This window comes from Podarcis muralis, chromosome 8 (genome assembly GCF_964188315.1).
Source record: "Podarcis muralis chromosome 8, rPodMur119.hap1.1, whole genome shotgun sequence".
In the NCBI taxonomy this organism is placed as follows: Eukaryota; Metazoa; Chordata; class Lepidosauria; order Squamata; family Lacertidae; genus Podarcis; species Podarcis muralis.
This window is the reverse complement of record NC_135662.1, coordinates 74,557,951-74,571,280: the sequence shown is the minus strand read 5'-3', so window position 1 is coordinate 74,571,280 and position 13,330 is coordinate 74,557,951. Positions and strand designations below refer to the sequence as shown.

The following is a 13,330-nucleotide window of genomic DNA, read 5'->3' as shown; positions in this document are numbered from 1 at the left end:
TGCTTTGAGTCTTTCCTTCTGGCAAATGTTAATTTGTTGCCCAACACTATTTGCATGAAGTCTTTCAACTGATTTAGGCTATAAAAATATGATTAAAGATGGGTATTATATATCTGTATCTTTAGGTTTCGTTTTATAACATTTTTCAGGTGAGACCTGACAAATCTTACCTTGTTGACAGGTTCTCATGTTTTTGGGTTCAGCTATTTGCATGCATTTGTATTCTTTAAAAGAAACAGCAAAGTCCTCCACATACTTAAGGGTCCAATAAACAGAACTCACTTTTTTTTGAAATCCACACAAAAAATTATCACTGTTTCAAATTCTTTTTTTGGGGGGGAAGGGTCTAATTGCATCTTGATCTACTAAATGCAACGCCCAAATGGTTAAGGAAGTAGAAACCCTAAAAGCCCTTCTTTGGATTTCTCAGTTGCCTTTAATTCTTAGTCATGCTGGCCACATGACCCGGAAGCTGTCTGAGGACAAACGCCGGTTCCCTTGGCCTATAGAGCAAGATGAGCGCTGCAAATCCAGAGTCGTCTGCGACTGGACATAACGGTCAGGGGTACCTTTACCTTTTTATCCTTCTCATTCTTTTTTGCTTCAACTCTTTGTGTGCTTAAACAAATGTAGTGAAAAATCACACCACCTACTCCTTGGCACATTCAGGGTAGTCCCGCGGTTTGCAGAAGTCCAGTGATATTTAGGGAAACAAATAAACAATCCTAATGTTACAGTGCCCACAAAGCCCCCAGATCAATGGAAATTCAATTGCCACAGAATGGCTAAAAGCTGTTTTTGTTTTTAACAAAATAAACTGGGAAGGAGGAAGAATGGAATGGTGTGGCTGGCAAAGGAGGATGAAGAAAGAGAATGCCCTAGTTATAAATAGGGTACAGAAAATTATGTTGTCTGGATAGGTGGTGTAGTGGTTAAGAGTGGTGGACTCGTAATATGGTGAACCAGGTTCGCTTCACTGCTCCTCCACGTGCACCTTGGGCTAGTCACACTTTTCTGAAGTCTCTCAGCCTCACTCACCTCACAGAGTGTTTGTTGTGGGGGAGGAAGGGAAAGGAGATTATAAGCCGCTTTGAGACTCCTTAAGGGGAGTGAAAGGTGGGATATCAAGTGCAAACTCTTCTTTTTCTTCCTAGTTTATACTAAGAAGCTCCATTCAACTTCAAACTCAATATAACTTTAACAATTGGTGCCTGAGTTGCCTCTCCCGCCTGACTTCCCCATCCTCCTTTCCTTTAATGATGTGTATCTTGACTTTTAATGCAATGAGTAGGGAATGTCCTCTTATTTCTTGATTGTATGCAAGCTGCTCTGGGAGCCTGTTTGACTGAAAAGTGTGATAAAAATGTTATAAACAAACAAACAAACAAATATGGAAACTATCTTTAATGTTTTCAGGGAAGGATGTGAAAGCTGTCCATAGACTCACCTGCAAAAAACCATTCTCACCCCCCTTTTAATAATAACAGATATATTTGTTTGTTGCTTTTAAATTCTTGCACCAAGTTCTTATCCCCGTATTAAGAGTTGATATGGTTTTATGCCACAGTCTATTAGTTTTAGATTATTTGGATTTTAGATTATTTTCATAATGCTAGTTTGTGTTGACTATAACTGATTTCATTGTTTTGAACTTTGCTTTGCATTTTGTATTGTTAATAATGTTTGTAAACTCGCCAGAAGATTTATCCATTATACAGGTAATATATAAATGCAACAAATAAATGTTTAAAAAACGTAATATCTGTTATGGTTCTGGTTTTAGTGTCACCCAAGCAAGAAGCTAAAGTACAACTCTATAACCCAGAAGAACTCTCAAAAAAACCTTTAAACAACATGCAGAGTAACTACAAATACTAATAAAATACAGAGTAGGGAAGAAATATTACAAGGTTATTTTCTTCCAAAACGATTCCTAGATATTCATCATTCACAACGCAAAGGTTATGAATATGTAGTCCTTGCTATATGAACCACTTCTGCCCTGACAGATGGTGGTTTTCACCCACTGACAAAAAAGATTATGAGAAAAGAAGTCATTCTGTTCAACGAGACATCCCAGACAAACACCAAGCCTTGCTTGCAGAGTAATGTGTGATTTACCTTCATTGTCCTTTAGCGTAAAGTTGGGATTCAAAGGGAAACTGTTGTCCAGAGAAAAGTGGAATCTTTGACCATTTGCAAAGTCATCTCTGTCCGTGGCACCGATAGTCTGGATAACCTGGAAGGAAAATTGAATTGTGGATGTGATGAACTTTGAACTGGATTCAAATTTTGGCAGAACTCGGCAGGATCTTGTAAGCTGAGCTTTCTTTCACAATTTTCTACCTATCTAGTGTCATAATATGACTATTTTTCCCATTAGCTGCATTATTGTTATTGTTGTTGTTGTTGTTGCTGTTGTTGCTGCTGCTGCTGCTACTGTTTTATTTCTCTGCTCAAAACATTTCAGCAACAATGTAAAATGAACTAAACACATGCTCAGAATGTATGTCAGGAGTCTTAAATTCAAAGTCATTCTGAAGATTTTGTTAGTTAGACATTTGCATTAATACTAACAGAGGAGGATTAACGTGTCACTTAAGTATTTTCACATATAAGTTTATTTTCATCACCGGGTCTCATATTGGCATGCTACAGTCCAGTGATTCCATTCTGCTTGGGACTTCTACTTCTGCCCCTGGGAATTTTTGTTTGCCTTTGCTTGATTTTCTTTTGCAATAAATTTATTTCCCAGTACAAAATGCCTACCTTGCATTGGATCCTATTCTGTGTAGGATAAAAAAAAAAGGAAACTCAAAGAACTGCCCTTGTTGACAATTTGCAATAATGGTGTACAAATATTTGGGGGTGCATAGATGCTTCTAAACTTTCACTTATGATTAGATTCAAAGTGAGTTGATGGGGGGGGTCTTCCTCAGGGAAAACATCTGAGGACTCTTGAAAGAAGTCAAAAGAATTGTGAAAAGTTTACAGTGGTGCCTTGCAAGATGAAAATAATCCGTTCCGCGAGTCTCTTCGTCTAGCGGTTTTTTCGTCTTGCGAAGCAACCCTATTAGCGGATTAGCAGATTAGCGCTATTAGCGGTTTAGCGGCTTAGCGGCTATTAAAGGCTTAGCGGCTTAGCGGCTTAGCGGCTAAAAGGCTATTAGCGGCTTAGCGGCTTAGAAAAAGGGGGGGAAGCGAAAAAAAATTGCAAGACTCGCAAGACGTTTCCATCTTACGAAGCAAGCCCATAGGGAAAATCGTCTTGCGAAGCGCATCGAAAAATGGAAAACCCTTTCGTCTAGCGGGTTTTTCGTCTTGCGAGGCATTCGTCTTGCTGGGCACCACTGTACTGCTGATTCTCAGAGTGGTTTGAAATATTCCAAAGAGAGTTGACTCTGGAATGGAATGAAAGCCATACCATGTAATCCCAGTACAGTGGTACCTCGGGTTAAGAACTTAATTCGTTCCGGAGGTCCATTCTTAACCTGAAACTGTTTTTAACCTGAAGCACCACTTTAGCTAATGGAGCCTACCGCTGCCGCCGCTGCGCGATTTCTGTTCTCATTCTGAAGCAAAGTTCTTAACTCAAGGTACTATTTCTGGGTTTGCGGAGTCTGTAACCTGAAGTGTCTGTAACCTGAAGTGTCTGTAACCTGAAGACTCTGTAACACAAGGTACCACTGTATTTAACATTCCAGAAGAGAGGAGTGAAGCATTCTCATCTACTGGATGCATTGAAGTGAATATACATCAGATATCTCCAATCTGTGCTCAGTCTTAAGCACAATGGCACTGCATTGGCACTCACAAGCCACCTTTCAGTTACAGATAGGTAGCCGTGTTGGTCTGCCATAGTCAAAACAAAAAAAATTCCTTCCAGTAGCACCTTAAAGACCAACTAAGTTAGTTCTTGGTATGAGCTTTCGTGTATCTGAAGAAGTGTGCATGCACACGAAAGCTCATACCAAGAACTAACTTAGTTGGTCTTTAAGGTGCTACTGGAAGGAATTTTTTTTTGTTTTAAGCCACCTTTCAGTTAGAGCCAGCATTGCTGACACAGTGCAATAACAGTTAACAGGGTCCCCCCCCCTCTTGCATTTGCATTGCCAGGCAAAACTATTAAATCTGAGAGATCGTTACATCAGGGTTTATGTTATTTCCCCCGTTGTAACTCAGCAGTGAATTGCGGGATAAGAAAAGACACAGCAGATATGTGGTTTTATTTTGTCCTATGCAAATGTAAAGATAAACTGTTGAACAACATCGTTCTAGCACTGGGAAATAAAACATAAGACCTGGGGAAAATAAAACCTCTGTCATCCACCCACATCGGCAGATTGCTGGAATACAATTCAAAATGGATGCATTTTATTCTGTGCATTTGCACTTGCCATCCTATGCCCTTAAAAAAAAGTTGTGTGTGTGTGATTTTATATTTCGATTTCATTCTGTGAACCGCCCTGACACCCCCCCCCCCCAGGTATAGGATGGTATATAAATTCAATAAATAATAAGTTACAGGGAACCAGGCAGAGGGCCTTCTTGGTAGTGGCGCCCGCCCTGTGGAACGCCCTCCCAGCAGATGTCAAGGAAATAAACAACTATCTGACATTTAGAAGACATCTGAAGGGAGCTCTGTTTAACGTCATCAATGACTGATGTTTTAATGTATTTTTAATCTTTGTTGCAAGCTGCCCAGAGTGGCTGGGGAAACCCAGCCAGGTGGGCGGGGTACAAATAATAATAATAATAATAATAATAATAATAATAATAATAATAATAAATCCTTAGAAATTCCGAAACATCAGAAACAACATAGCCAGGAAAAATGATGTCAAACAACAAGTATGGGAATTTGAAGTGAGAGTTCCATGCCTAGTCACCCTTTAAGGAGCCCACAGCAGCAAAAAGTTTATTTACGGTTGTACAAGTTACAGAACGTTAGAGGAGATGTAGCTGACATGGACAAACTGCTGGGATGCCATTGCTGCAGTATTCAAAGGAGTCCACTTGTCATCAGCATGCCTCTGTGTGCTATTTACAAAGCCATTAAAAAAAACTCCTACACATTGTTGGACCAACTTTCATCAGGAAGTGTCTTCTTCCAGATGAGTATATCTTCTGAAAGCTTCTTCCTCTGGTTATGAGGCACATGACTTTCTCTGTGGCCCATGCCCTCTGGGATTCTCTCCCAAGGGATATCTATCTGGCCTCTTCATTGCATACAGTATGTTCAGGAGATTGATTACTGTATATTTCTTATGAAAGTTTTTGGATTCTTAAGCTCTAAATCTACCTATCTATAATCTATCATCTATCTATCTATCTATCTATCTATCTATCTGGTGGTATTCAGTCCTGGTCCTATTCAGACCCACTAAATTTAACAAGCATGACTAACATAGGCTCATTAACTGCAATAGGTGTACTCTGAATAGGACTTGGTTAAGTACAACCCTGTGTGTATATAAAAACACTGTGTGTTGTCCTGTAGATCTCTAGTGCAGTCTGAAATGTATAATTCTATTTACATATTTGAATCACATGGCTACATACACATACATCTACAATCTCCTCTATTAAACACTTTTAAAAACTATATGCCTTTCAAATATGATACTAGGAGTGTGACTATCAGGTTACCTGGTTCGGCTTTGCATTCTCACAGACAACTACATCATAGTCTTCAGCAAGCTCTGGAGGGTTGTCATTGACGTCAAGAATTTTTATTCCAACGGGGACATGGCTCAGGAGGCCAGGACTTTCTGTAAAATACAAAAGAATAAAGTGATCCAGCTTTCAGAAGACACTTACACCCTTGCAGCTTGCCCCCAAAGCAATTTTCTGGCACTGAAAGTGGTGTTCAGAACTTGATGTAAAACAATGGCTTGTCAGATATTCGACATGCTACAGCAGAACCAGACTGATATGGCAACCTTATGAAGATGTGGTTTGCGAAGTCTCACTGTTTTTTTGCAAACGGAAATCAAAGTCAAGACTTGAAGGTTAAACTATAGGTTTATGACATCCAAGGGTATTACACGGTAGTGAAGAGAGAGAAAAACGGGAGAAATTTTCAGTCTATTGTACACTCTCATGTTGTGGGCCAGGAATTAATCAAATGGCTTCATTTGATGTTATGGTGTCATATCAAAGTTGAACAAAAATCAGGAAAAGATTAGCTGGTTGTTTTTTTCTTTTGGTTTTTTTTCTTGAAGAAATAGTAAAATGTGGAAGAGGGTAAAGATTTTTTTAAAAAATGTATTATTTTAACATTTTTAGGTTTGCTACTCTGGGCACCTTTGGAAGGGCGGAATACAAATTTAATAGCTAGCTAGGGTGCTGTTTTTGACTGTTTTTTTAATTGCTAAAATTGCTTTTTAATTGCATTGTTACAGATATTTAGAAGATATCAATTGTATATATGGCTTACAATATATTTTAAGCCAGCTGGAGTTGGGTTTTATCATAAAAAGGTTGTAAGCATATGACACAACTTCTGAAAGAACTGCACCGACTGCTAGTTTGCTACCAAGCCTGATCTAATGATCTAATGATCAACTGAGCCTATACCCTGAGAGAGGGGAAATTTCATTGTTCAGGACAGACAGTTGCATAGTTTCAGTTGGGAACCATGGGGCAAATGGTGCTCTGTCATTTCCTCTTCTTGTCCTGTAGCTTTCCATATATTGCTGAACAACAGGCCACAGATGATGAGAGTTTTAGCTTAGCAGCACCTGGAGAACCGCTTGTTAGGGAAGGGATTACGTAGTCTTTGCCGGGCCAATAATGGTGTACTGTTGGCTCAGTGCAATAATAAAGTTCCTGGAAACAAAACAATCTCAAGAGGGCCCTCATTGTGTGAGCCAACCAGGAACATGTCAGAATAGCTTCAAACAAGCAATCTCCTGCACAACTACACAACTGAATTGGCTCTTAATTTCATAATGCCAGTGCTTACCATTAAAGCTCTTTGTCCTATTACACATAAAACAACTCATTATATATTGATCTAGCTTCAGCTCAGTAGGTGTGTAGGACAACATTGTTCTGATTTATTGCAGATGCTTTCAAAAGGATCCTGTTCTTTCATTTGTACGCTGCAAGATAAACTTCAATGGAAGTTTTGCTTTGTGGTTGCTAAAACCATAACAGAAAATAGGGCAGTCTTTTCTACCGTTGAAAGGACTTTGTTGTAAATTGTATTTATTTGATAGGGTACACACAGAACAAAACAACTGGAGTTGATAAAAAGGTCCTAGGTCTTGTGTCTGAACCTCTTACGTTTCTTTGCACATAACTTTAATGGTGGAGCGCAGATTTGTTCTCTGCAAAGATGCTTCAAGTTCATCGATCAAAGTAGTCTGAACACAGTGTCAATGAAAGCATGTCAGCAGAAAATGGTCTCCTTGTTACATTCATCACCTCGAAATGAAACTGAAGTTGTTCAACCACTATATAATAAATGAGAGGGGACTCTCCCTGAGATGTTTAAATAAATTCAGGAGTACCTGTTGTGTGCCATGTCCTTTGGAAGAAGGAGCATAGGCTACAAGTTGCATGTCATCTCCATAGTGGTACTTCTCCTCTGAAACTCAAGCCCCTTCATTCTAGCTTTTAGATGCATGGTAAAAAAAAAAGTGTGTTTATGTGCTTAAGCATTTGGTTAAGAGTTTTCTAATTTTATGATGACTTCATAGTTGTTTACATTTTAGAACTTTGTTTTAGATATAATTTGTCTTTTTCCTGTGTCTTGCACTGCATTGACAGCTGGAGGAGGATCATACTGAGTGAAAATCATGGCAAACCCAATTTGGCCCTCAGTGGAATCTTAGGAAACCTCAGTTCAAGCAAAGTTTCCTTGCCCAGGTAATGGGAGCAAAAATCACCCCCCCCCCCAATATATTAATGAACACCTGCTGAGACTTAATTTGATTTGGTTACATTGGATGAATATGACTAGTTAGTTTGTCTTGCAGGTCCTCAAGTTGTTATATATAATAAATATAACCTATTTATCCACATTTGGTTGTCTCGACTCTTCTTCCTGGTGTGCTGGCAATTGTGGGTGAGCAAACCACCATAGATCAATTGGTCTCTGGGTCTCTAGAAGACCACTAGGGAATGTATGGTGGGCCAGATTCGGCCTGTGGATTGGCAGCTCATGTTCTGCCTCTGGGGTCTGAAACAAATCAGTTAGAAAAAGTGAAAAGGAAATAGCAGCAGCATTTGAAAGCGGCTGTCCTTGAGATAATCCACCAGACAGTAAATCTGGCCACTAGGACCAACCAAATGGTTACATTAGCATTGTCACTGCATAGGCAATCATCCAGCAATCTCTGCCAAATACAAGGCAGCTTAGGTGATTAACATGCTGTAACAATTATGTGTGCGAATGAATTTTGCATTATCTGTTCGAGTTGCAATTCTGTAATGAAGTTTGAACAATGAAAGGTTGAACTCATTTGCTTTAATTATCGGATATCAGATATTAAAATCACCTGATAAGTTGTTGTTTTGGGAACAACAGAAGAATGAGCACAAACCAGAACAAAACCTGGGTTTTTTCCAGGACAAAAAATGGGGAAATTTTCATTTGTTTTGAATGACAATGCTTCCTGGCTAATTGTTCAAAGGAAAAGCTCCACTTCCAGAAGCCTTTTAGTCAAATGTTTTCAATAAGTCTGGCAACTACCATGTTTTCTAGCCGCTGCAAGCTGCCACAAACAGCTAAAAATTATTGTTAGAAGGAAGGAAGGACCAGAGACACTGTTGAACTACCTTGTAAGTTACTCCAAAACAATTTAAATTACTGAAAGTGTGTGGATTCGTTTAGGATTTTCCCTAAAAGATCCTAAAAGAATTAGAAGGGAATGGACTTTGTAATCCACTTCTGATTGACCAGATCGAGACTGTTTCATCAATCCCTAATAAACAGTAATTGTGGACTCAGGTTAGAAGTCAGGAGAGCTACAATTGCAGCATTTGAGAATCATGGAAACTGTTATTTATTGTGATGAGATCGAGCCTGACCTTCCCCTGAACTTAAGTGCTCTCCTTTCCCTTTTCTTCATCTGGTGTGACTGCAAGGAAATCAGAAGGATTTGTTTCCAATCTCAATTAACCACAGTTTATCAGGTTTGGGTGACTTGGTAAACTGAGGTTAATCAAGAGAAAAGTGAAATCTTCCAAACTGCTTGTTGCTGTGCCCAAGAGGGAGCATGTGAATCTGAGATGAGGCTAGACTCATTCATGTCATAATAAACCCTGGTTGGTTTATTGACATCTGGTCAATGTGCACACCAAGTTCCCTTGACTGCAGAGGCTTCCCCATCCACCTCCATGTGTCCAATGCAATACATGCACAGAATTACCAACATGGTGGGGGGGGGAGGAAAAAAGAGAAAGGTCTCTAATGCACCAAACTCCAGCTTTGTTCTACAGTGTACGTGACGTTCTGAGCCAGGGGAGTGATTGCTACATTCTCCACCACTACCATCCCCATAAGCAGTAATCTTATTCACATTTCTGGTTCTGCTGGTGTTTTTAAGTTTTGGATTGAGATCTGTGTGTGAACAACCAAATGGCTTGTCTCTGCTTTGGAGGAACTGCTGAGAAAGGTTGCCTGCTGTTTTGCATGTTTCAGTCTTCTTTATTTTGATTAGAATTCATTGCTCCTGCTTCAAAGTGCCTTTGAAAATGTCGCTACCTTGCTGGGCTATTGTACAGACTGCATTTTCTTCAAATTGTTTTCATTTCCTCTGGCATGCAGCATAGAAGATTTTATCCACATAGCAATGAGTAGTTGCTTTTTTTTTTCCATTTGTGCTTTCCCTTTGACAACCAACTAACAAATACCTAATTTTTAGTACACAATTCTGGAAAAAAAAAACCTTTTTACAAAAATCCACCCCAAAACACAATTCATGTTTTTCTTTTCCTATTGCTTACATAGTTATACCCTGGAGGATTTTGAATGTCTTATAAAATTATACAGTTGCTCTAGACCGTTTTTCTTTCATAGGACAGGTGGAGATCAAAGCTGTGTGCAGACACAGCTGCCTTTCCTGTGGTCATTTTTCTTATACTTTGGCATTTCAAACAGTCAGAGCTTAATAAAGCCTGTGGTAATCTGACATTTTCGCTCTTCGGGTATCTCTGTTTGTCTCAGGTCCTTTTTCTTTGCACCTGTTCTCTACAGCTCTGCTCAGCATCTTCTTCTGAAACAAACAAAAAGAATCTGAAAGAGAAGTTCTGGCTAGATCTTTGCAAACAATCCATTTATAGGATTGCTTTCAGAAATAAACCTCCATTGCTGGAGGTCCACTTTTATCATTTCCTTCTGTATAGAAATTTCAGAACTATTTTCTGTCCTTTTACCTCATAGAGCATAGGGTAAATGGATATGCTTTATAAGATTTTTTGAAAAGCTACCCAGAACTATTATGGCGTGACACTATAATACAGGGGTACCTCGGGTTAAGTACTTAATTCATTCTGGAGGTCCGTTCTTAACCTGAAACTATTCTTAACCTGAGGCACCACTTTAGCTAATGGGGCCTCCTGCTGCTGCCGCGCCACTGGAGCACGATTTCTGTTCTCATCCTGAAGCAAAGTTCTTAACCCAAGGTACTGTTTCTGGGTTAGCGGAGTCTGTAACCTGGAGTGTATGTAACCTGAAGCATATGTAACCCGAGGTACCACTGTATAAGCCTAAATAGATGGAAATTATACTTTGGAAATTGAGGGAACTTTCACTTTTCAGAACGTCTGAATCTGAATAGCATCTGGATGGGAGATGTTGCCTTGAGTGAACATGTCCTCTCAAGGAAAGACTGGGGATAACCGTTCCTTATATTTATGTTCAATGGACAAAGGCAGCAATCTATTTCCCTCTTACTATTTCTGCACTGTTATCAATTAGCTGCAATTCCACCTTGCTAGAGCAGAGGTGGAGATATGGAAGCAGGGCCTACTTTCAGTTTCTGGGCCACTGCCCCTACATGCTTCAGTGTAACCAGAACGGGGAGATTGGAAACTTTTGCTTCTGTTTTCAACTAACTGTGCTTTGTTGTCATGTGAAAACCTGAAACCATCATTAATCTTAGCAGCAGTTGATGGTTTCAGAGCCTGGCTATGACCAGAAACTTATTTTATTGATTGATTGATTGATTGATTGATTAGAATTATATACTGCCCTTCATCAAAAGATCTCATGGTGGCTCACAAGATAAAAACACAAAAATACAAATAAGCAACAAAATAGTAAAACAAAACAAAACACCCACCCTCCCACAAACATATTTAAAAGGCTGTGGAATATTAATCAGCCAAAGGCCTGGTTGAAGAGGAACATGTTTGCCTGGTCCCTTAAAATATACAGTGGTACCTCAGGTTACATACATTTCAGGTTACATACACTTCAGGTTACAGACTCTGCTAACCCAGAAATATTACCTCGGGTTAAGAACTTTGCTTCAGGATGAGAACAGAAATCGTGCTCCGGTGGCATGGCAGCAGCAGGAGGCCCCATTAGCTAAAGTGGTGTTTCAAGTTAAGTATGGACCTCTGGAATGAATTAAGTACTTAACCCGAGGTACCACTGTATAATGGAAGCATCAGAAGAACAGGAGAGAGCAGTTCATCAGGCCCTGGAGATTTGAATTCATTTAAAGCAGCTAGGTGTTTCCTTGCCACCTGTTTTGCTATCTTGCACTGCAGTTGCCTCCTTGCATCATTTATTCTGTTATCATGACGTTGGGGACAGGTTTCCTCTTGGGAGAAGGCAGAGGCAAAGTAGGCGTTGAGCAGTTCCCCCTCCTCTCTGTCACCCAATAGCATTTCTCTGTCTTAACACTGAAGACTGCAAGCCAGCGTTGTCGTTTGAGAGAGATGGCCTTGTGCTGAGCCACCTGTTTTGTCTTCCTCACATTCAGCGCATTGCTTTGTGATTGCAAATGGTTTCTAAGAGGAGGCTATAAAAGAGCTGCAGATGGTGCAGCATATGGCAGCATTTCTTCCAAGAGATAAAAGGTGACAGAGGCCCACCAGCCCAATGCTTTGAGTGCAGCACTCGCTCCTTGTCCAATCCCAGATTTGATTTCGCGTTTCTTGTCTGTCATCTTATTTTTGTGCAGAGGGTGCGTGAAAAGACTGAAGGCATAAATGAAATATTTCATAGCAAAACCAAGTCTAGCCTAAGCCAATTGCTTAATACCAGCTGAGGGTGCGTTTGGAGGGAAATGTGCTTAAATCTCTCTTACTGAAATCAACAAGGTAGAAAAAAACTTAATTTTGGCACCATCTTTTCTGTTTGTCTGTATATGCAATTATGCATATATATTCCGGTAGGCAGAATTGTAGACAAAATGCCATTTTGTACAGCATTACATCATTGCTTCAAGCCATCCCATTTTAATGGAAAACATCACTATTCTTGCTGCCCTTTTGTAATATAGCATTTATGCACCTATGCCAAATAAATAATGTATAAGAAGGCAACATTGAAGTCTGATGGTATTGAGAAAGTCTGGTGGTATTGAGATTGATTTCTCCTAAACAGCTATATCAGGTAACTCTTCTGTTTTCCCTGCCCGCAGTAGCTAGCTAGCGGTATGCATGTAGCTTTACGAATAAGCTCCAATGAGGCTTTTAAATCTTAATTAAAGCTTGGTCTTGCTGTACACCTGTTTATGATTAGGGCTAAATTATAGCTGAAAGCATGCTGCACTGGAAATAAAAACACCGCGTGAAGAGACTATGCGGCCCATATCAGGTCTCAGAGGTTGAACTCTTAATGGTTAACTATAAAACTGTAGTTTACTGTAGGAATTTACTTAGTCCAAAGTATTAACTCAATCCCAAGAGCAGAAATAACTATAAAAATCAATTTGCTGCCTTCATAAAATACCTATGCACAGCATTAATGCAGTACTTTCCAGGAGCACCCCCTACGAATGAAAGTGAAAAGAAAACTCCATCGTTTGGTAGTAGTGAACTAAAGAAGAGGAAATGATGGGTTAAGACCCTCCAAGTGTCCCTATTTTCCGGGGACAGTCCTAGATTTACAGAAGCCATCCCAGTGTGGAGTGCCTCAGGGTGCGATTCTCTCCCCGATGCTTTTTAACATCTGTATGTGCCCCCTCGCCCAGCTTGTCCGGAGTTTTGGGCTGGGCTGCCATCAGTATGCCGATGACACCCAGCTCTATCTGTTGATGGACGGCCACCCTGACTTGGCCCCAGATACACTGACCAGATGTCTGGAAGCTGTGGCTGGATGGTTACGTGGGAGCCGGTTGAAGTTAAATCCTTCGAAGACAGAGGT

The 13,330-nt window shown here is 40.0% G+C and overlaps 1 protein-coding gene across 3 annotated transcripts in view; it reads right to left on the bottom strand.

Moving 5' to 3' along the window:
- Nucleotides 1-13,330, bottom strand: part of CDH18 (cadherin 18) — a 293,809-nt gene that overhangs the window by 14,909 nt on the left and 265,570 nt on the right. For all 3 annotated transcript variants that reach the window (XM_077933349.1, XM_077933351.1, XM_077933350.1), the window contains 2 exons: nt 5,650-5,771; nt 2,122-2,239 (listed from right to left, as the gene is read on the bottom strand). In XM_077933349.1, coding sequence (XP_077789475.1) covers nt 2,122-2,239; nt 5,650-5,771 — 240 coding nt within the window. The remainder of the gene's footprint in view (nt 1-2,121; nt 2,240-5,649; nt 5,772-13,330) is intronic.